The sequence below is a fragment of the Giraffa tippelskirchi genome, chromosome 4, assembly GCF_054371585.1.
Source record: "Giraffa tippelskirchi isolate mGirTip1 chromosome 4, T2T-mGirTip1v1.2.pri, whole genome shotgun sequence".
In the NCBI taxonomy this organism is placed as follows: Eukaryota; Metazoa; Chordata; class Mammalia; order Artiodactyla; family Giraffidae; genus Giraffa; species Giraffa tippelskirchi.
In genome coordinates, this window is record NC_137278.1 from 99,127,442 (window position 1) to 99,151,328 (window position 23,887).

Genomic DNA, 23,887 nt, shown 5'->3' on the forward strand with positions numbered 1-23,887 from the left:
CTCGGATGGTCAGACATCAGAGCCCAGAGCTGGGGACCCCTGCTAGCCCATTTAGCCAGGCCAGGGTCCAGAAGGCACGGGCCTGGGCTGGGAGGGGGAGTACAGGTAGGAGAGGACAGGGCTGCAGGTGGGAGTTGTTGGGTGGGGCTCCAGGCGGAGCTGGCTGCGAAGGGCCTGCAGGTGGGGGCTGGTGCAGATGCTATTTAAGGAAGGCGGTGGTCCTAAGTCTGCGATTAGGCTGCTTCATCTGGCAGGAATCGGTGCCCTTGCTAGCTGAGGGCCCCCGGGGGCCCACTGTAGGCAGCGTGAGTATGGAAGGTCTCTGGCCACGGGTCCTGATTCTGGTCTATCTGCTTGGTAAGTGGGTTGCCTCACTCTCCTACCCCCCTCACTTTGGCTCCCGCCTGTGGAGCCTCTGTGGGGAGTGGCCAGAGGGCATAGCTGCAGCTTGCAGGGATGTAAATTGATCAGCATGGCTCAGAGAATGGGCTTCCAGGAATGCCCCTAGAAGTCAACTCCCACGGATCCCCCCAGGGGGACCTCCTGAGGATGCTGGGGGGCAGAGGGCCTGCCTAGCAGGAGACAGCAGGAGTGACACCTCCAGGCATTCATGCTCTGCCCTCCGTGCCAGGCTTGCCCAACCCATTTCCAGAGGCCTGGGCTGAGGAGGGGGCCAGGAGCAGGGTCTGAAGCTAACCCACACTGTGTCCTCAGTGTTGAAGCCTGTAGTCTCTCCCTGCCTCCTTTTCACTTCCTCCCCTGCCTCATACTTGCCCAGACAATTGGAGCCCAGGACTGCCTTTTGAAGCCCAGTCTTGGTCCCCCTAGTGGGTTGCCATTTCCTCCTCCAGGGGATCTTCCTGGCCCAGGGATGGAGCTCAAGTCTCCCGCATTGCAGGCAGCTTCTTTACTGTCTGGGCTTCTCTAGTGGCTCAGGCAGTAAGAATCTGCCTACAATGTGGGAGACCCAGGTTCGATCCCTGGGCCAGGAAGATCCTTTGGAGAAGGGAATGGCAACCTACTTCAATATTCTTGCCTGGAGAATCCCATGGACAGAGAAGCCTGGCAGGCTACAGTTCATGGGGTCACAAAGAGTCGGACACAACTGAGCATCTACACTTGTTCCCCCTAAGGAAGCTCCTTCCGCAAGGTTGTCCAGGCCTCAGTATCAGGTGGGGCTGACAGGGGAGGCCTGGTGGGCTCCCAGGACTCCCTCCTGAAGGCCTGCCTTTGTGAAGGGCCTGAGTCCTGAGGTCTGATACCCCACTCCCCTCACCCCATGTCCTGTTATCCTGGGTAACCATTGTGCTTATGTACCTGTGTTATCCTGGGTAACCATTGTGCATATGTACCTGTGTGTCTGGGCCAGGCTTCATCCTAGGAGCACCCTCAGCCTCTCACTGTGCTGGAGCCTGTGGGACCAGATTCTCAGAAGACCTCAGCCCTGAGGAGACCCAGACATCTTGGGACAAGGACATACCTGCAATAAACCAAGGTGAGGGCACTGTGTCTTCTCGGGGGGTGAGGAGTATGAAGTTATCCATGTAGCCTATGAAAACCACGCTGGACACTCAGACGAGTAGAAAAAGCTGCAAGGAGATGTGCCAGCTTGCTAAGTGGGTCGTGGTGAGCCATAGTTCATGGGAAACTTCTTAAGTCTATTTTTCTGTGTCTTCTCTACTGGGGTGTTAGTTTTATGCTGCTGCTGCTGCTAAGTCACCTCAGTCGTGTCCGACTCTGTGCGACCCCACTGACGGCAGCCCACCAGGCTCCACCGTCCCTGGGATTCTCCAGGCAAGAATACTGGAGTGGGTTGCCATTTCCTTCTCCAGTGCATGCAAGTAAAAAGCGAAAGTGAAGTCACTCAGTTCTGTCCGACTCTCAGCCACCCCATGGACTGCAGCCCACCAGGCTCCTCCATCCATGGGATTTTCCAGGCAAGAGTACTGGAGTGGGGTGCCATTGCCTTCTCCTGTTAGTTTTATGAGAAGGGGGAAAAGTAGAGGTTTTAAAATATAACGAGCCCCTTTCCTGGTGGCTCAGATGGTAAAGAATCCACCTGCAATGCAGGAGACCCTGGTTCGATCCCTGGGTCAGGAAGATCCCCTGGAGAAGGGCAGTCCACTCCAGTATTCTTGCCTGAACACAGAAGAGCCTGGCAGGCTACGGTCCATGGAGTCACAAAGAGTTGGATGCAACTGAGCAATTGACTACGGACACACTTGACTTTTATCAGGCTGAGTCTGGTGTGAGTGGAATTATTAGTGGCTGTTAGGAAACATGCCTTCCACCTGGTGTGGGATGACCTGCAGGTGTGAGACGCTGTGGGTCTCAGGAAGTGTGAGTCTCAGGCCTCCCTGCCTGGGGATTTCCGCTGAAGACTTCGAACACACAGATAACCTGGGGCAAAGCCCATAGAAATGAAGACAGGGATTTCAGAGCAGAGCAGGAGGGGGTCGGAGGGAGAACTTGTCCTGGGAGATGTGAACCTGCTGGATGTGGCTCGCCCCACTCCTGCTCTGTGAGAAGCTGGAGCAGGGTGGCTCACCACCTTTGGTTCACTAATTGGAGCTGGCCACCTCCAGATCAGCCTGAGGCTGCGCTGGCACTGTTTTTCAGCGGCTGTGGAGGGCACACTCTGCTAGGGCTGCTGGTGGCCTGATGACTCCCTGTGAGCCTAGCCTAGTGACAGTCGTGAGGCCCTTCGCTGGGAGGCACACCCCCTCCCCAGCTGCTGGGGATGCTGCTGCTCAGACCTCGTAGTAGTCCGAGGCCCTCGACCAGGGATGCCAGGGAAAGTGCTTCCTCCCTTGCCTGGGGCGGCCCTCCCACAGGGACACACAGACATGGGTCTGGCCCCCTGCCTCAAGGTGGGCTAAGTCTTAGGGTCCGAAGGTCCTGTGAGGTCATTCTGGGGCTGCCCTTCTGCTGAACCCAGTCCTTCCCCGGGGTGCTCCAGCTATCAGTCACCTGCAGATGGCTCCCTGGCTCAGGCTCTGCTTCTAGGGAGCCCAGCTTCTAGGACACACTGGAGTTTGAGCAAACCCGGGGAGAACAGTGAAGGACAAGGAAACCTGGCATGCTGCAGTCCATGGGGTTGCACTGACCAAAACCTAAACTTTAGGATGCCAGGCACTCTTCTAAGACTCCTGTTGGGGCTGGTGTCCTAGAGACTTGCCTGAGGTCACACAGCCTCAGTGCCCAAGGAAGGGTGGACCCTGGATTTGCTTGGCTGGAGGTCTCTGCTGGGCATGTCTTAGAGTCTGTTGTGGGGGTGGGGGCTTGGACCAAACATGTGTGTCCCTTCCTTCTCAGGGCTCATTCCAGAGGAATCCCCTGAGAGCAGCTTCCTCCTGGAGGGGGACATCCTCCGGCCGGTGAGTGTGAGCGCGCGCACACACACACACACACACACACACACACACACAGGTGTAAAACAACCTCACAGGCAGTATCAGAGACCTGTGAGCCCATCCCTAGGTGTCATGGGCGTGTGACTTGTGAGCCATCCATCTTTGCTACTCATAGCTCTTCTTGCCAAAGTCAGAGTGAATGTTGTTAGGAATAAGCCAGCCTGACGGAGGGTGTGACATATGGAATGGTGGCAGCAGTCAGTCTGGGAGGGCTTCCTGCAGGAGGGGTTTTGGAACGTCAAGCCTCAGCTTCCTACCCTGCCCCGGGGAGGTGCTCAGGGAGTACTGGGACGAAGGAAGAGACGAGCACATGTTGGCAGAGTGGCTGGTAGGGATATGGAGAGGTGTCTGTGGTGAACATCGGGGGCGGTAGTGACAGTCTGAGGAAGACAGAATGAGGAATAACAGACAAACCATCCTGCCTAGGGATGAGGGGCAGGGTCAGAAAGGGAGAAGGCTGGATGGAAATCAGGGCCTTCCTTTAGGGGTCTGAGGGTGGCAGAAGGCTCTTGAATAGGACAGTGACCTGGCGAGAGCAAGACTGTGGTGCTAGTCCGAGGCTGTCCACTGATGGCTCAGCTTGAGCTGGGCGGAAGAGCTGAAGGCCTGCCCAGGCCAGGGCAGGGCCCTTGTTCCCAGTTACCTAGTGAATGCACATGGAGAAGGCAATGGCACCCCACTCCAGTACTCTTGCCTGGAAAATCCCATGGACGGAGGAGCCTGGTAGGCTACAGTCCATGGGGTCGCTAAGAGTCGGACATGACTGAGCAACTTCACTTTCACTTTTCCCTTTTATGCACTGGAGAAGGAAATGGCAACCCACTCCAGTATTCTTGCCTGGAGAATCCCAGGGACGGCGGAGCCTGGTGGGCTACCGTCTATGGGGGCGCACAGAGTCGGACACGACTGAAGTGACTTAGCAGCAGCAGCAGTGAATGCACAGCGTAAAAGCAGGATCCAGTAAAACCTTTGGTATCCTCTGCAGGAAATATTTTGTTTGGGTTTCTCTTTTTTTAAAAAAATTAATATATTTTTAAATGAAACAATGATGAATATTTTTAATGATAAAAGGTACAATTCACAAAAAAGACATCATAAACCATTAGATATCTTAACAAACAAAGAACATAGAGCAAAAATCAGAAGAAATATGAGGGAAAAGGAAAAATATATGATCATAGTGAGACATTAACATTTCTGAGAATATTTTATCAAGATAAAATATTAGGATCTTGAATGGTATTATTAATAATTTAAATATAATAGGTTTATATTTAATTTTATTAATCATATCCTACACAAATATTGGAACAACAGACTGGTTCCAAATAGGAAAAGGAGCACATCAAGGCTGTATACTGTCACCCTGTTTATTTAACTTATATGCAGAGAACATCATGAGAAACGCTGGGCTGGAAAACACACAAGCTGGAATCAAGACTGCCTGGAGAAGTATCAATAACCTCAGATATGCAGATGACACCACCCTTATGGCAGAAAGTGAAGAACTAAAGAGTCTCTTGATGAAAGTGAAAGAGAGTGAAAAAGTTGGCTTAAAGCTCAACATTCAGAAAACTAAGATCATGGCATCTGGTTCCATCACTTCATGGGAAATAGATGGGGAAACAGTGGAAACAGTGTCAGACTTTATTTTTTGGGGCTCCAAAATCACTGCTGATGGTGATTGCAGCCATGAAATTACAAGACGCTTGCTCCTTGGAAAGAAGGTTATGACCAACCTAGATAGCATATTTAAAAGCAGAGACATTACTTTGCCAACAAAGATCCGTCTAGTCAAGGCTATGGTTTTTCCAGGGGTCATGTATGGATGTGAGAGTTGGACGGTGAAGAAAGCTGAGTGCCACAGAATTGATGCTTTTGAACTGTGGTGTTGGAGAAGACTCTTGAGAGTCCCTTGGACTGCAAGGAGATCCAACCAGTCCATCCTAAAGGAGATCAGTCCTGGGTGTTCATTGGAAGGACTGATGTTGAAGCTGAAATTCCAATACTTTGGCCACCTCATGTGAAGAGTTGACTCATTGGAAAAGACCCTAATGCTGGGAAGGATTGGGGGCAGGAGGAGAAGGGGACAACAGAGGATGAGATGGTTGGATGGCATCACCGACTCAATGGACATGGGTTTGGGTGGACTCCGGGAGTTGGTGATGGACAGGGAGGCCTGGCGTGCTGCGATTCATGGGGTCGCAAAGAGTCGGACATGACTGAGCGACTGAACTAACTAACTAACACAAATATATTTAAAATTTTGTATCTCATATGTTATTAGATGTCCACAGGACATTTAGAAAAACTGGCAAAAAGATAAACCTTACTAAATTTCATGGGTTTCTGCTCTTGATAGAGTAAGTTGCAACTTCTTTATCTAGAACAAAGGATTGTGCTGTGCATCACATAGCTGGCCACTGACATCCCTGTTTCTGTCCCTTCTCTAATGAGCAGCCACCCTCAGTGCTCACATCTTGAGGGCTCCTGGGCCTGAGGTGTGGCAGCCTCGGGGGCGGGAAGCTTGGCCGCCCTGGTCCCTCAGCCGCCCTCTCTCCTCAGAGTCCCTTCCGGCTGTTCTCAGCAACCAGCAGCAAGTGGCCCAAGAGTGGCGGTGTTGTGGAGGTCCCCTTCCTGCTCTCCGGCAAGTACGGTGAGTCGCCCCAGTCCCTGGAGCCGCGGCTTCCTCCCTCTGTAGCCCCGGCTCCTCTTCGTTTAGTTTTTTTTAAATGACATACAGCAGACTGTATTTTTAATGTTTATTTAATTGTATTGGCTGTGCTGGGTCTTCACTGCCGCATGGGCTTTTCTCTGACTGCAGTGAGCAGGGGCTACTCTTGAGCTGAGTGCACAGGCTTCTCCTTGCGGTGGCTTCTCCTGTTGCAGAACATGGGCTCTAGGGCAAGCTTGCTTCAGTAGTTGCAACCTGTGGGCTGTAGACCCCAGTCTCAGTCGTTGTGGCTCATGGGCTTTGTTGCTTTGTGGCATGTGGGATCTTTCCAGAACAGGGATCGAACCATGTCTCCTGCATTAGCAGGCGGATTCTTTACCACTGAGCCACCAGGGAAGTCCCCTCTGTGGGTTTTAATTCCCCTTTCCTCTGTATCTCTGTGCTTCCTCCACCATCACCCAAAGAACCCTTCTATCAGAAGCTCTTCTGTCTCATGGGCCCCTGAGCTGGGATATTAAAGTCCTGGGGGAGCTGATGGGGAAGGTACACCTAGGGACAGTCTGATCCATTTCAAGACCAAACGGCCCAGAAGACAGTGACCAGCCCAAGGTCACACAGCCAGGGTACACCTGGAGCTCTGCTTTTTTCTCCCCACACCATCATGCTGCCCTTTCTTCCTTCCTGTCTATCTACATCCATCCATCCACCCACCCATTCATCCACCCATCTATCCATCCATCCATCCATCCTAATTTTTTGGCCATGTTGTGAGGCATGTGGGATCTTAGTTCCCTGACTAGGGATTGAACCCCTCCTTGCACTGGGAACGTGGAGTCTTAACCACTGGGCCACCAGGGAAGCCCCATGCTGACATTTCTTGACAGTCCACATTGGAGGATGATCTAAAACTCAGTTCCTTCCCCAAGTGCAGACATCTGGGGGAGTGCAGTGGAGGGAGCCTGGCTGGGGCTTTAGCTGGCGTGTCTCTTCCCCAGATAAGCGTAGCCGCCAAGTCATCCTGGAGGCATTTGCTGAGTTTGAACGCTTCACATGCATCAGGTTTGTTGCCTACGATGGCCAGAGGGACTTCATTTCCATCATCCCCATGTCTGGGTAAGTGCTTCGTGGTGTGTGTGCGAGTGTGCCTATGTGTGCATGTGCATGGTGAGAGCCTCAGCTGTCTCAAGTTCAGCCTGAAATTAACAAAACTGTTGTCTAAAACCTGTGTCTGGGCCTGTCCTCCCTGGTCTAGAGTCCCCCTGCCCATCTGAGTGGTCTGCTCAGCATGAGCTAGACCTACAAATACTCAGGGCAGGAGGTGGAGGAGAGGTGGGCAAGGAGGTGCTCAATCCTCCTTTAAAGAGCCTTCCACTCCATCTCCCGGGAGACTACATGACCTGGGGAGTGAGTGCAGGTGTCATGAGACAGACCTGGCCTCAGATCCAGGTTCCATGGTGCAGGAGCCAGGTGACTCTGGCAAGTCCCTTAACTTCTGAGCCCCTTCTGCTTTCTCTCTGAAATGTGGGTGATGGTAATACTGCTTTCCTAGCTTGCTAGGGCCCTAAGAGAATGTGCATGAGAGCTTTGACTCGGGGCTCCTTGTGTGGAGACGTTCACGTAATCAGCTGCTTCCATCATCCATGTTAACATCAGTTGTCACCAACTTCTTACAGTGCAGGCTGGAAACAGGGTTCCAGCTCACTCCATTCAGAGGGCCAGGCAGTGAGGGGACTTGGGAACAGCAAGCTCAAGACTACAGCCCAGGAAGGGGACTCGCTCTGGGTGCTCTCTTATCCCAGGTCTTGGGAGGAGGGGCGAGGGGCTTGGGTTTGCTGATTCTCCTGGCCGGTGCCCACCCAGCACTTTCGTGGCCCCGCAGGTGCTTCTCGAGCATTGGCCGCAGTGGAGGGATGCAGGTGGTGTCGCTAGGACCCAGCTGTCTCCAGAGGGGCCCGGGCATCGTCTTGCACGAGCTTATGCACGTGCTGGGCTTCTGGCATGAGCACTCGCGGGCCGACCGGGACCGCTACATCCGTGTGAACTGGAATGAGATCCTCCCAGGTAAGCCAGGTTGTGCATGGCGGAGTAGGTGGAGGAGAAGTGGTCCTGGCAGAAGGAGGCAGGCATGGCCTGTGCCCATGGAATCGCCTGGCCATTTGGGAAAGTTTGTCCATCTTCCTCACTACCTGCCTGTCTCCCCTGGGGAAGGTGGTATTCCTGCTTTCCTCCAGGACATGGAGAATAACCCAGATGCTGCTGCTCTGGGCCCCGAGGCTTCAGCACCACCCGCAGTTACCCTGAACTAGGGCATCAATTTGCCTGGTCTTGTCTCTCTTCACTGACACTGGCAGTTACCTGAGGGTGGAGTTGATGGTCTTGTGACTCTTGCTCACTTATACTCAACCAGCAGCTCTGCGTGCCTTAGACACTGCTCTTGGGGCTCAGCGCAGGGGCTGTGCTCGAGTTGAGGAGCTGAGCCAAGACAGATATCTTAGAGGTAGTGGGCTATGTGCGTCTGCCAAGTGCCTGATGCAGGAGGTAGAGAGCAACCCTGTAGAGGCTGTGAAATGGATGCTAATGGGCCTCTGGGATAAAGTATAGGGAGACCAGGTCCTAAAAAGTGGCAGTGGGAAAGCTGAGGCTGGTCTGGGGAGTGGATGCCAGGGAGCTGCAGCTATATGTTGGCATGGTGCCAAGTATCTGACTCCAGCAACAGTGAGGGCCTGTCCTTTGGCAGAGGGGGATAGTCTGATATAGGAGGTGAGAGGGGTCAAGACAATTGATTCATGAGGGAGGAGAGCAGAGGAGGTGAGTGATCTGGGTTTGGGGCAAATGAAAGCTTGAAAGGCTTCCTGTAAGAGGAGGGCTTCTTGTATGAGTGCCTTTGCTGCTGCTGTGGGGTTATGGTTAGGGGAGGTGGCCCAAGACAGCAGCCATCATACATGGATGCCCCCCATGCCAACAATGAGATGGGAAAATGGGCAGTGCCTCTTAGTGGGATGGGGGATAGAAATTGAGATCAGAGATTAGTGTAGGAAATGGGGAGGCCATAGTGATATCATGCTATAAAAATAGACTATAATCCTTTAAGTGCTTATGGAGGGACTTGCCAGGAGGTCCAGTGGTTAGGATTTCGTGCTTCCATTCTAGGGAGCATGTCATTGCGCAGTGGAAAAAAAAAAAACAAAAAACCTCAAGTGCCCATGGAATCCTTGTAAAGGCTTATGATAGCCACAAAACTTTCAAATTTGAAAAAGAGTTAATACAAACATTTTGATCATGATGTAAAAAGTAGAAGCTAGTAACAAATCAAAGTGAAAAATGTTATCCAGTTGAAAATGAAAATTTAGAAAACAACAAATGTTTTTTCAAGCTATGGAGTTAAAGAAATTGCAGGAATTCTTAGAACATGAAAATTAGAACCAAGGGTTCATAGCTAAAGCAATGCACAGGGGAAATATGTAGACTGAAATACTTAGATCAAGAAAAATAGAGGAAAAATTCGGCATTTCCATTTAAGTTAAGAAAAAAAATGAAAGCAAGAGGGAATTAGTGAAGGGAAAAGGAGAAATTAATGAGTTAGAAAACAAAACAGCACCAATAAATGAAAAATCTGTTTTTTCTTTTAACAATAAAATTAAACATCAGCTACCCTAATGGAAAAAATTGCTTAAGGATGAAGAAAAATGAGAATGTTTGTACTTAGTTAATATGTACAGAACAAACTGCTAAAATATACAAACTGGTAACATCAATTAACTGTGGAGGTGGGAACTCAGAAAGGGGATAGAGTGGGAAGCATTATGTATCTTCATATTTTCTGATTTTTGAGTCAGATGAATATATTGCCTACTCAAAATTATGTTTAATAACTTAAAGGCTTTTAAAAGGAAGAAGTAAGCACTCTACTGGGTAGGTATTTCCAGGCAGGGATGGGATATAAAGGTGTTAGATTACCATTTTAGTGGTAAAGAGGCTGGTGAACATGGGTGAGTGTGAAGGCAGCTGGCTGGGCCTGGGGTCTTTGGGGGAGCAAAGATGGGGGTACAGCCGTTCTTTCAGAGGCTCACTGAAGGGCAGGAGAGGAGTTGAGGGAGGGAAGCTCATTGCTCCCAGGCCTGGAGGGGCCAAGGGACAGGAAGAAGCAAGTGCTCTGACCAATGGGAAACGGCTGAACTCCACACCTGGAGTTGGGGGTGGGGCAGGTGCTGTTGGCTGGAGGCAGGGAGGGCAGGTGGGCTTGCTTCTGGGGGTGGGGTATACCCACGGTAGTTGGTGGGCTCGCAGGCCTCCAAGCCTGGGGTGGGGAGTAGGAGCAGGGTGAGGAGTAGGTACTTTATCTCACCAGTATTGGACATCCAAGGCTCTGAGCCGTGTGTGACTTCTTGAAAGCTGTAGACTATATTAGTATAAAGATAGTTTCACTCAGGGCGAGCCTGAGAGGAGGAGAGACGGGGGAGAGAAGTCTTAGGAGGTGATGGCAGGCCAGCCACCAGGTCCCTATGCCTGTATTAATACATCAGCTGGCGCAGGTCTGGAACCCTCCCAGGGCACCGAGGAGACGGGGGTCAGAAATGGGGGTGGGGTGAGGAGATGCACTCTGGGTGTAGTTTTGGACCCCTCAGGTGGGCTAGACACTTCAGGGAACCCCGACCACCTCCCCTTCCTCCCCTGGCCCTCTTCCCCATCGCCAAGTGTTCTTTCCAGGTTTTGAAATGAACTTCATCAAGTCTCGGAGCAGCAACATGCTGGTGCCTTATGACTACTCTTCAGTGATGCACTATGGGAGGTGAGGACCCCCTTTTCTCGCTTTCTTCCCTCTGCGCTGTCCTGCCAGCCCAGCCAGTCTGGACTCAGGCCCCTGCCTCCTGGGTTTCAGGCTCGCCTTCAGCCGGCGCGGGCTGCCCACCATCACTCCACTCTGGGCCCCCAGTGTGCACATCGGCCAGCGATCGAACCTAAGCAACTCGGACATTGCACGGGTCCTCAGGTTTTATGACTGCAGCCCAGGTGGCCATGAGGCCAGTGGGAAAGGTGAGTGACAGGGAGCAGAGTGATTTGAGGAGCTGGAAGAAGGCTCCTCTGTTGAGGTGGTATTAGTGAGGGTCAAGGGCTAGGAGGTGAGTCTGTAGAGGTGAGCAGGGGCAGACCAGGGGCTCACCATTCAGATGCAGAAAAAGCACTTGAAAAAAAATTAACACTCAGCTATGATTAAAAACTGTTAGCAAATAGGAATAGAGGTCACTTTCCTAACTTTAACATACCTACAAAAAAACCAGACCAAAAATCATTTTAAATGTCAAATATTAAGACGAAGACAAGTTTTTCCACTCTTGTCTCATCTATTCAACAATGTAGTAAGTTTTAGCCCTTGTGGTACAACAAAAAACGAAGTCTTGAAGTTTGGGAAGTAAGAAAAAATGTCACTATTCACAGATGACAGTCTGCATTGAAAGTAATCTACAAAAAATTACTAGAACTAAGAAGAATTTTTAAAGGTGAATATAATCAATATACAAAAGTCACTTGTATTGTAATGCAGCATCAATCTATTAAAATACATTTTAAGCCTTTAAAAAGATGCAGCTGGTCCAGGCAGGGGTGAGAGTGCAGAATCAGGCAGTGGCTGTGCAAGGGAGATGCAGGAGAAGTGATGAGGATCAACAGGAAAGAGAGTTCAGATGGCTTCCAGTATTCTTTTCCTTTATAGGTTATTATAACATGTTGACTATAGTTTCCTGTGCTATATACCAGGACCTCTGATTTTTAGCTGAGCACATGGCTGGCTGGCTGGGATAAAGTCTACATTTGTCAGTTTCCCTTGCATTTGGGCATGACCAGGTGACTGCCTTCTAGCTTGTGAGATAGCCATCAGTTGGCAACTGTTTTTTCGTCTTGTGAAGAAACATTTTTCTGAAGTTGGTTGCTCTGGTGACCTTTTCTCATCACCATTACCTCATTAGTAATTGGGGAAATGCAAATAAAGACCACAGTACCCTTTTTTATCCCTTAAATTGGCAGAAATTTAGAAGTCAGATACTGACAAATACAAATAAGATGATGAAGCAATGATGACATTCATACTCTGCTGATAGGAGTATAAACTGCTGCACCATTTTGGAAAACAATTTGATAGCTTGTAAAGTTGAAGTGTGTATATCCCATGACTCAGAATCTACTCCTTAGTATTTTTGCACATGTGTACTCCCAACTCCAGTTGTAGGCAGTCTCTACTCTACATTCTGTCTCTATGGTTTGCCTACTCCTGGCATGTCATATAAACAGAATCATACAAGATGATCTTTTGTGATTGGCTTCTTTCACATAGCATAATGTTTTCAAGGTTCATCCATGGTATAGCATATCAGTACAGTTGATCCTTGAACAATCTGAGGGTTAGTGGCGCTGACCCTCTGTGCAACAGACCCTCTGACTGCCTACAACTTTAGTCAGTCCTCCACATCTGAGGATTCAACTGACTGTGTAGTACTGTAGAATGTTTACTGAGAAAAAATCACGTATAAGTGCACTCATGCAGTTCAAACCGGTGTTGTTCAAGGGTCAACTATACTTCATTTTTATTGTTGAATGATATGCCACATTTTGTTGATCCATTTATCAAAGGATCTTTGGGCCATTTCTACTTCTAGTGGGACAATAAACATTCATGTACAAGATTTCATGTGGACATATATTTTCTTTTCTTTTGGATACATACTTAGGAGTGAAATTTCTGGGTCCTTTGGTAACTCCATACTTTACTGCTAAATTGTTTTCCAAATTGGCTGCACTAGTTTTCATTTCTACCAGCATATATATGAAGTCTCATATATATGCTGGTAGAAGCCCTTGTCAACACTTCTGGTTATAACCATGCCCAAGTGGGTGTGAAGTGGTATTTTGTTGTAGCTTTGATTTGCATTTCCTGAATGGCTGTGAATACCTCTTTATGTGCTTATAGGTCTTTTGTATGTTTGGAAAAATGTTCAAATCTTTTGCCTGTGTTTTGGTTGGGTTGTCTTTTACTGGTAAATTGTGGGAATTCTTTATATATTCTGAATACGTGTCCCTCATAGGATATATCATTTGGAAATACTTTCTCACATTTTATAGATTGTTTAACTTTCTAGATGGTGTTCTTTGATTATAAACATTTAAAATTTTGATGCAAAGTCCAACTTATATTCTTTTATCACTGTGCTTTTGGTGTCATGTCGAAGAAGGATTTGCCTAACTCAAGGTCATGTAGATTTAATCCGATGTGTTTTGCATGTACACCAGGGCTTCCCTGGTGACTCAGATGGTAAAGAATCTGCCTGTGATGTGGGAGACCTGGGTTCAATCCCTGGTTTGGAAAGATCTCCTGGAGAAGGGAATGGCAACCCACTCCAGTATTCTTGCTGGAAAATTCCATGGACAGATGATCCTGGTGGGCTACAGTCCATGGGGTCTCAAAGAGTTGGATACAACTGAACTATTAAGCACAGCACATTTTGCATGTGATTATGCAGCTCCAGCACCATTTTGCAGACTTATTTCTTATAATATCAAATATTACAAAGATTTAAAAAATTAAACAATAAGAGACCATGGCAAGAGTTTTTGGGTAACTATTTGAGAGGTTTGACTAGCTTTAAGAACAGAATTGAGAGGTGGCTAGAAGTGATCATGGGTCAGTGGAAAGTGCATCAAGACAGTGGATATACAAGCAAGTTTGGGTATGGAAATAACGACCCCATGGAGAAGGGAGAATAGATTCATGGGGCAGAAGAATATCTAGAATATTCGAGAAGGAGCTGTTCTCCTTGGGAGCTGAGGCACTTTCTTGGACCTAGTGGCAAGGAAGAAGATGGGAGCAGATTCCAGTTGGTGTGTGGTCTTGATGTGCTATGAGGGGCTTCAGTCCCAGGCTTTGATGGCAAAAGAGTGAGGTGAGAGGCTGAGGAGAAGAGGATGTGTGGGGAGGGAAATGTGTGGAGTGGCTGACTGGTGCTCAGGAGAGGAAACCTCTGAGAGACGTTCGGTGGAGTCGTGGCGGTGCTGGGCTGCTGGGCGGCTGATGGAGGTGGCCTAGGTTAGTCACCTCGTCCTCTAGGACTGGGGTGCTAGGGGCAGTTCTGCCAGAGTGGGGGGGCCTGAGAATGTCTCAGGGAGTGACTGCAGAGAGGTTTAGGGGGCCCATGCCAGGTGTGGAGGGTGTTTTGGAAGTGAGGAGGCTATGGAGCAAGAAGATGGGGTTTGGGGGCTCAGTAGGGCTGCAGGGTCATGGTACTGAGGCAAGTGGGCTGGAAGCAGAGGAGGCAGAGGTCAGGAGGAGGCAGAGGTCAGAGGGTGTGCTGCTGGGGCCCACTTCAGTGGGCGTGGTCTCTGCAGGTCCAGGCAGGGAGTGGCCTGGGAAGTCACTGGTTGAAGCATGTCAGCTCAGATCGGTCAGTGTTCACAGATGGAAGATACGGCCTCATTAGGAAGCATCTGGTGGGCGGGCAAGGATGAAGGCAGTGCTTAGGGGGTGTGGCTGGCCGGCCAGATAACTGGGGCCCAAAATGAAGTGTCATACGAAGTAGCCGGTGGCAGCCAGCCGTGGTCTGGGAGTGGCGGTGAAGGGCCAACAGGACCCACCCCGCTGAGCTCATGGGCCTGACAGTCACGCATGTCCTGCTGACACCCTGGGTTTGGGTGTAGCTGCAAGTGTAGGAAAAGTTCTGGAAAAGGCTACAGGTAAGAGATGTATCTTACCTGGATACATCTTACCTGTATCTTACCTGGATACAGGTAAGAGATGTGGTGTTGCTGTGTACAGTGGCCCCGGGGGGTTTGTGCTGAGGGCTGCAGTACTAGGTCAGGGGGTGTGACCATCAGCGAAGCCAGGGTATGGCTGGGAGGTCACTGAAAATCCCAGTGACCTGACCTTCTGACGGTGACCTCTGAGGCCAAGTGGGGAGGGAATGGCATGGCTCCAAGGTTCTTGTCTCTCGGGGGAGTTGGGAATCAGGGTTTTGAAAGTATTGGGCAGTGGCATGGCAGGAACATGGTGGGTTCTAGGTCTCTGTGAACAAGGCTGAAGGGCGCTCTGGCTCTCACACTGTCCTTCTGTGACTCTGGGACATAACCTGTCTTTCCTACTCTAGGGCTCCAGACCCCTGGGAGTGGTAGGAGCCCCACTCCTGGCTCTAGGTCACAGCTGCAGCAGCTTCTGAAGGAATTGTTGGAGGAATCCAGGAGATCTGACCCCAGAGGCTTTGGGGCAGAAGACCAGTATGGTGCTGCTGGGTCTGAAGAGAGCCTTCGTGCATGGAAGCCCCCAGCCCTGAGGAATTCTGATGTGAAGACCTCTGCTGACCCCACCCCCTCAGCCCCCAGCTTCCTCCCTGAGGTCAAGGCCTGGGGCAGTCTTTCCTGACATTGCCCTGGAGCCATCCTGGCAGCACCAAGTGCCCCATCTCTAGAAGAAGACTGATTCTCATCCATCTAGGCTGTTCTGGGGATCCCTGCTCTGCCAGGGGCCCATGCACCCAGAAATCGCTTTATGAGGACACCCAGAGGTCAAGCCTGAGGCTTCTGTCCCTAGGTGGGGAAGATCCTGTAAGCCTTGGCCCCTCTGGGCAGCACCCCTGCCTCCCAGCTTCTCTGGCTCCCCAGTCTGAGGCTTGGGCCCCTGTCTCGGCTCCTTCCTTCCCCGTCATGTTTCCCCCAAGGGCTCCTGGGGACAGAGAGACCCTGTAGGTCTGTCAGGGGCAGGCAGGCCTGTGGGCCAGATGCCTGACTCTGCCCGCTCTCATCTCCTGCCTCCCCTCTAGGGACAGGGCTCTGGAGGGGTGGGCCTCCCTAAAGGCCCCGGGAGCCCCTCTGAGGTTGAGGCGCAGCCACCCGCAGGCACTAACAGCACCTTCGTCGTTCCCTCAGGCCGTCCCGTGCTTGGGACCCAAGGGGCAGCCCCTCTCCCCATTGTCTGAGCACTGGGAACCTGGGAACATGGCTCTGTAACCACGGCCTGCAGCCCTGCGCTCCAGGAGGCTTCCAGAGCCCCACTTCCTCCCTTGCCTCCGGAGGAGACGAAGAGGTGGGGGCCCTACGTGCAGGAAATTTGCTGCGGGAAACTCAGAAAGAACATGAGGACCCTGAAGTCAGGACTCAAAGCTGCTGTCACCCCGCATTGCTCTTTCCAGGAACTTTGCCTCTACTCAGACCCCACCCCTCCCCAGACTTGGCCAGAGGAGGCCCTGGAAGGTGGGAAGGGGCTGTGGGGTCACCCTGATTGTCTTCCTTCAGCCAATCCCCACTCCTCTTCTTCAGCTCCTGGCCTCCCTGGTGAGGGCTGTTCAGGGTCAAAGTCTCTAGGGACAGCAGTGAGCACGCCGGGATCCCTGCACCCCCACCCCCTGTGCTACTGGTCTAGGGGCCTGCTTTGGGTGGGAGGGCAGCAGGAGCCCCTGCCCGTCCCAGTGGGGCCAGGTCCCCCTGATGTCTTGGGAAAAATAGAAATAAAGTTGGGAACTTGCTCCAGGAGTCTGGTGCTGGGCTGTGCTGACTACCTCATACCTCATACTTTGACCTCTCCTGACTGCCTGAGAGGGGCCCTCTAGGCGGTGAGACCCACATTTCAGAGGCAGGAACAGACTCGGGAAGAAAACTGGTGTGCCCAAGGAAATATGGCTGTGCCGCAGGGCTGAGGTGTGCCCTCTGTCATGCTCGTCACTGTGCCAGGGGACCTGGGGCCTCTGCCCTTAGTCTATCTTGGGCTTCAGTCTTGAGTCAAGGCTTTTCTGAGACTGCACCAGGGCCTGAGCTCAGGTGTGAATGTCAGGGCAGGATTGTGGTATGGGGAGGCTGTCCATTGTCTTGCTCCCAGACTTGGGAGGTGGGGTACCACAGTTTATGGTACAGAAGTAGGGGCTCTGGCCATGCTCCTAGCAAGGTAGCAGGGTGATAGCTCCCTGGAAGATTCCCAAGAAAAGACTTTGGGCCGACCCTGGGCTAGAGATGGTACGTGTACCTGTTTATTGGTACGGCTACCTCATGACCTGTGGGTCTCTGAGCAGCCGAGCCAGGCCGCTGACTCCAGACTGGGGTTTCTTGATGGCCACTCTGGGTCAGAGGAGGTGATGTGCTCTGTGCTCTGCAAGGCCCTCCCAGCTCTCAGAGGCTGCTGCCATGAGCCTCTGTTACATGTGGCTTTTGATCTTGGATGCTGGGTTCTCTGGACAGGGCAGTGGGGCTGGTTGATCTTGATGCCTCATGGGGAAGACTGCTTACTCTTTTTTGGCAGTGATCAGGGACAAGGCTGTCCTTGTCCTGTCCTTCTGCAAGAAGACTCGAGTCTGTGCCCCCGGCCAGCTCTGGGCCCAGACTTGTTCCCTGAGCCCCACACTGTCCTGATGATCCAGTCATGGTCTGGTCCCCAGAGCCCCAGCATGGAGCGTGTGATATGTATGGGACCCTGGGGTGTCAACCAGAGCCTGGGAGCTAGCCACCACCTCTCAGGGCCTGCGACTTGATCGCCAATCCCTGACCACAAAGCTCATTCATCAGTTTATTCACTCACCCAGCACACATCTGTTATATTTGGGGGCCAGGCAGTCTCTATTATAGGTACTGGGAATAACATAGGGAGCAAGGCAGGTTTTCTATTCTCACGGAGTTTGTTCAGGGATGGGGAGAGGAATGGACAGTAAACAGGCAAATAAAGCATCTGGGATTGATAAGTCATGGAAGAGGGGAGCATTTGTTGAGGGCATTTCACCTGAATGGCAGGAGGCTGCTCTCCTGGGGCCATCTGGGGAAAGAACAGCCAGTACAAAGGCCCTTAGGCAGGAGGAAGCAAGGTGTGTCAGGCCAGTGTGTGTGGAGAGAGGTGTGTGCTTGTGGGGTGTGTGTGGGCAGTAAGGAGGAGGCAGGCAAGGGCCTGGTCAGCTAGAGAGGGATTGTTTATTCCAAGAGCAACAGGGGGAAGCTGCTGGAAGTTTCTAAGGAGAAGTGTGACACGACCGGATCAAACATTTTAAAAAGTCATTCAAGGGCTTCTCTGGTGGCTCAGTGGTAAAGAATCCACCTGCCAACACAGGAGACACAGGTTCGATCCCTGGTCTGGGAAGATCCCACATGCCGCGGAGCAACTAAGCGTGTGCACCACAACTACTGAGCCTGAGCTCTGCAACAAGAGAAGCCACTGCAATGAGAAGCCCGGGCACCGCGACTAGAGAAAGCCCGCATGCAACAACAAAGACTCAGAGCAGCCAAAAATAAGATTATCTTAAAATAGTTATTCTGGATGCTTCTTGAAAAGCGAATTGGAATCAGGAAGAACAGCTGGTAGCCACTGCAGTTGTGCAAGCAAGAGTGGTGGGATGATGGGAAAGGGCAAAAGTGGGTGTTTTGGGAGTATGTTTTGGAGGTTGAAATAAGCACACCCGCGGTTGGATGAGCAGGGGATGAAGGCATCTCAGCCTTGAGAACTGAGGGGAGAGAGTTCAGGGGAAATAGGTGTTTTAAGTCGGGGGCTGTGCTGTGCTTAGTCATTCAGTCGTGTCCGACGCTGCAACCCTGTGGACTGCGGCCCGCCAGGCTCCTCTGTCCTTGAAATTCTTCAGGCAATAATACTGGAGTGGGTTGCCATGCCCTCCTGCTGGGGATCTTCCCAACCCAGGGATCGAACCCAGGTCTCCTGCATCACGGGTGGATTCTTTACCAACTGAGCCACCAGGTAAGTCGGGGGCTACTGGATGTCAAATGGGTGAGTCAGGAAGTGTGTGGGCTGAGTGAGCCTGAAGTTCAGGGCAGGGGACGTACTTTGGAGAGTGATTAGTATCCAGGTGGGTACCAGGGGCTGGATGAAATTGCCCAGGAAGAGTTCAGGTGCAGAAGGAAAGGATCCTGGGGCTGAACCAGTGCTGAATCGCTCCCTGCACAGTTTCTCAATCTTGGCCCTAGCAGCATTTTCTGACTGATGACTCTTCGCTGGGGAGAGGGGTCTGTGCTGGACCTTGTAAGGTGTCTTTGGCCACTACCCGCTGGATGCCAGTAGCAACCTCCTGCCTCCTGTGATGAGAGTCAAAAATGTCTCCAGACATTGCCCAACATCCCTGGGAAGGGGCAAAAACCAGTCTTAGTGAGAATCTCTGATTTGGGGTTTGGGAGAGGGAAAGGAAGGTGAGGAGGAGTGGCCTGTTAGGAGGGAGCAGGGCCTGTGGGGTGTCCCCCAGGGAAGGGTCCATCATATATAATGCGGCTGAGAAACTGCATAGGAGCAGGACACAGAAGTGAGCCTGGCACTTGGTGATGTGGAGTCATGAATGACACCCAGGAGTAGGTTCAGTGGAGGGTGAAGGGAGAATGTGAGGGCTTAGAGACAGTGACTGGGTAAACAAGAAGATGGAGGCTGCAGGGGCTTCCCAGGTGATCCTGTGGTAAAGAACCCGCCTGCCAATGCAGGAGATGTAAGAGACGCGGGTTCAATCCCTGGGTCAGGAAGATCCTCTGGAGGAGGGCATGGCAACCCACTCTAGTATTCTTGCCTGGAGAATCCATCCCATGGACAGAGGGGCCTGGTGGGCTGCAGTCCATAGGATTGCAAATGAGTCGGACACGACCAAAGTGACTTAGCACACACACGCATGCACGCAGAGGGTGTGGAGGGCTTCCTAGGGCTGGCCCTTAGAGTGGAGTGAGTGACAGCTGGTGAAGGGATAATCAACAGAGCAGAGTCCTGGGGGACATGAGAGGACTTGAGGTCCAGGGTGTATGCAGAGGACCTGCCCCAAGAGCCGAGATGCGGCTTGGAGGCAGGTGTGTGGGGAATGCGTGCCTGTGGGTTGGCTTCCCTTTTCTTTTAAGTAGAAGGCAAAGCCACAGCTTGAGAGGAGGGCGCAGGCAGGAAGAGGAGCAGGAGATGGATGCCAATTCTGAGGCGTGGGGAAGTGAGCACACTAGGAACGTCTGGAGATCTGTGGTCACAAATTTAAAGCGAAGCCTGTCGATGAGGTGAGTGTTTTGCTCTGGAAAAAGCAGCCGCTTGGTCAAAGGCAGGATGGATGATTTTAGGTTTGATCAGGGTTGGGGTTTTGTCGGGCGAGGTATGATGGAGGGAGAGAGGATGACCGACTAACATCACAGAGGGCACGGCTCAAAGGTCTGGGGAGGTGGGTGGTACAGGGTGGTCTGGGGGTAAGGTCCCTGGGGATTTGAAAGGCTGGGGCTTCTGGGGAAAGCTGGGGGTGGGTGGAGCCTGGTTGGGGATTGTCCCCATGGGCTCTCAGGGCATGAAGTGCAGCAGCAGCTTGAGCTGCTGGCGTCCTGGCCCAGGAGACAGTGGGGCCAGTCTTGCCTTTTGGACCTGGAGAAGTGGTTCCAGGGCTTTCAGCTAACATGGTGCATTTCCTGCTGTGTTCTCATGGCCAGGATGGGACAACTGTCTCCCCTTTCTTTGGAAAAGATGTTACTAGGTCACCTTTCCACCATGGCCCCTCTTTTCAAGGACATCACTGGGGGTTCCTTCATTTGGGCACCACCTGTCTGAAAAAAGCTTATGTGTATTTCATCCGCTGATGTCTACTGCCATTACCCTTCACTTTTCAACAATCTCGGCCAGGTACTGTGGGCAGAGAAGGGATGTCTGCTCTGATGAAAGAGGTGGTACAACAGGCCATCAGACTCCATTGTGGTATAGCACTCTGGGCGTGAAAGTGGCACCAAGGGAGGACAGGGTACCTCCCTCTGCTTGAGAGGTGGTGATGGGTGAACGGTCCTTGAAAAGAGAGTAGGGCTCCCCCAAGCACAGAAAGAAGGGTGAGGAGGGTGTTTCTGGCAGAGCAAACAGTCCCTGGAAAGGACTGGAGATGTGGGTTCTCAGGGCACATCCAGGGACCAGCATGTAGCCTGGTGTGGGACGGATGGTGGACCAGAGCCTGTCACTGCCTCCCCCTCCCCCTCACACATGGCTGGGAGTAATGGCAGCAGCTGCTGCTGGCTGGTTGCAGGTCTGGGACTGACCTCTGCCAGCCCTGGTGGAGCAGGATGATACTGGTAGGTCAGAGCTAGTTTGGGAAGGGCTGGAGAAAGCCCTACTGCGGCCTGAGGCTCTGATTCACAAAGGGCTGGGGAAGGGGTGTGTGTGTGGGAGATGCAGGTGGCAGAGAGGAGCAGGGAGTTGAGTTACGTAAGAGTCCCCACTGCCCCAAGAGCCAGCCGCTGGTCTCGGGGCTGGGTGGGGCTGAGGGACGGCAGCGGGTAACACAGAGCCTGGGTGCTGGCTGACCGTTGTGGGTTCCTGTGGGTTCTTTCTGCTGTCCTCAACCAAGGGTGGTACCCAGCAGGGCCCAGGGATGGGTGGATGTGGAGCTGCCTCGACAAGGAAGGCCCAGGTGAGAATCAGCATGGGGAGGGTGGGGTGGGGTGGGATTGAAGAGCCCTGGCCTCAGTTCTGCAGAGCCCTGGAGGCCTGACCTTTCAAGGAAAACAGGCCAGCAGACAAAAAGCTGCTGTGAGTTCCAGTGTCTGGGGAGATACCCACTGGCCCCCCAGCCTGACAGTAGTTGGAGAGGATGAGATAGTCCTTCTCAAAGCCTATTTGGGCCACCAGAGTGCTCAGATTTCCTGTTGTGGGACAGAGAGCATGGGGCAGGGAGCCACGGGGATAGGCAGGAATTTGCTCAAGTGGCTGATTCCCAAGCTCCAATGGCCATCCGTTTGTCCTTCCTCAGCGAAGGGTCTGATGACTCCTCCCCATCCCTGGTGACCCTGGGGTGGAAGCCCAGCAAATGGAAGGATGCATTCACGATGCCTGTCTTTGGAGGGGACCAGGGAGGCTGGCTGCCTCTCCAACCGAGCCTAGGAAGCACCTTCCCCACCAGGCTGTGGGCACTTGCATCTAACAGAGGGGCTGGCAGGAGGCAGGGAGAGCCCAGGATCAAGGGAGATCCCCCTCAGTTCTGCCCCGTGTTGGGGAGTGGGGACGGGTACCACCTTTTCTGAGCCTGGCTACGGGTGAGACACAGTGGGCACCTTGAAGCCACACTCCCTGCTCCCATGAAGATGGAGCAGGCATGTGGATCAAGGCCATGTTCTTCGGGGGAGCCCTACTTTCAGAAGCTGATTGATGCTTATTTATACAGAGGATGCTATGTACAGCTGTGGGCTAGAAATACGAGGGCTGGGTCTAGGCTGGGGTTATAGCATTAAAGGCTCTGGAAACAGTGAAAAAATGCCCTTGAAGCTCCCCAGGGTGGCACTGCTGGCAGTAGCCACAGGGAGCGTGGGTAGGAGGAGGGTGCGTGAGGAGCCCTTGTCCTTTGAAGCTCTTTGAGGCCAGAAGGCAGTCAGGGTGGGGTATGTGCTTAATCGGGCTTCCCTGGTGGCGCAGATGGTAAAGAATCTGCCTGCAATGCAGGAGACCTGTGTTCGATTCCTGGGTCGGGAAGATCCTCTGGAGAAGGGAATGGCAATCCATTCCAGTCTTGCCTGGGAAATCCCATGGACAGAGGAGCCTGGCAGGCTACAGCCCATGAGGTCGCAGAGTCAGACAGGACTGAGTGTGTGCTTAATCGGAAATTTCTTCTTACCCTAGCTGTACTTTCCAGGGCCACTTCAAGAGGGGTGTGCGGCATGCATGGGGGGGGGGCATCAGCAAGATTGGAGCAGGGAGGGGGTCACTGCACAGCTCTTCCCTTGCAAGCTGCCCCAGAAATCCACATTTTCTCTGAAATGAAAGTTACTTGCTCAGTCATGTCTGACTCTTTGCAACCTCATGGACTGTAGCCCACCAGTTCCTCTGTCCATGGAATTCTCCAGGCAAGAACACTGGAGTGGATTGCCATGCCCTCCTCCAGGGGATCTTCCTGACCCGGAGTTGGAACCATGGGTCTCCTGTATCGCAGGCAGATTCTCTACTGTCTGAAAAATTGTGTCAAAAGACTCTGCCTTTGTCTAGATCTCCTCGCTCAGCACCAAGGGACATCCTCTTCCTACTGGTCACCAGGTCGGAGTTTGCAGCTGCCCAACACCGCCCCCCTCCCCCCACCCCCTTCCGCCGCCTGAGTATCAGGTGTTGCTGAGACTTGAGTCCAAGGCAGTTTTTTCTTACCTCTTTGCCCTTAATAGGGGAAACTGAGGCATCTGCAGGAGAAACAGGAAAGCTGAAGTCGGCAATCCCAGGCTCTGAGCACTTGCTTGACCCTCTGGGCTTGGGAGCCTTCTCAGCGACCCAAGGACGCGGTGAGGATGCGGGTCCCCGGTGGCCGAGGACGAGCTCGCAGGCGGGCGGCGGCAGGGGGCGCTCGCTACCTTGCCACGTGCCTCTTCGGGGTCCGCAGGCCCGACGGAGTCCAGTCGGGGCGGGAAAGCATTTGGGGAAGGGTCTCCCCGCTCGCCTCACGCCCTCCGCTCGGCTTCTGGCCTCTCGGGCTCCGGGGAGCGCGTGTGGTTTATGATGCGCCAGAGCCCCGACAATCCCTCCCACCCTCTCCTTGGGGCTCTTGGGCGGCTGGGAGGGGAGATCTGCTTGCGCTCACCCCCCTAGACCCGAGGGCTCGGCCCTAGCCACACAATCCGCAGGAGAGACGTCTCACCTCTGTGCCCGCGGACCCGCCAGCGCCGCGTCCCGACTCGTTTCGTGCACCGACCCTTCCACTTCTGCAAGCATCCTTCCCTCGGTCCCGAAGATCCCAGACGCCGGGCCTCGCTGACCTCCCGCAGAGTGGAGGCCGGGAGGAAAAAGGTAGAGGCGCCAGAGCGGAGGCCGGGGGCGCGGGGAGGCTGCGGCCCGCGCGCCCCCCAGCGAGGAGCACCTTCCATCCACCCTGGGTCCCCC

General features: G+C 52.6%; 1 protein-coding gene and 1 long non-coding RNA gene across 2 annotated transcripts; one reads left to right on the plus strand and one right to left on the minus strand.

Moving 5' to 3' along the window:
• Nucleotides 1–311: 311 nt before the first annotated feature.
• On the plus strand, nucleotides 312–16,590 carry ASTL (astacin like metalloendopeptidase). The gene is made up of 9 exons (XM_081587434.1): nucleotides 312–357; nucleotides 1,370–1,495; nucleotides 3,316–3,377; nucleotides 5,979–6,069; nucleotides 7,083–7,200; nucleotides 7,967–8,148; nucleotides 10,795–10,876; nucleotides 10,967–11,121; nucleotides 15,216–16,590. The coding sequence occupies exons 1-9, from the start codon at nucleotides 312–314 to the stop codon at nucleotides 15,485–15,487; spliced, it is 1,134 nt and encodes a 377-aa protein (XP_081443560.1). The 3' UTR covers nucleotides 15,488–16,590.
• Nucleotides 4,444–23,887, minus strand: LOC145544522 (uncharacterized). Its single transcript, XR_014081465.1, has 2 exons — nucleotides 23,162–23,887; nucleotides 4,444–6,349 (listed from the first exon to the last, which is right to left on the minus strand). It is a non-coding gene; the product is annotated as an uncharacterized LOC145544522 (long non-coding RNA).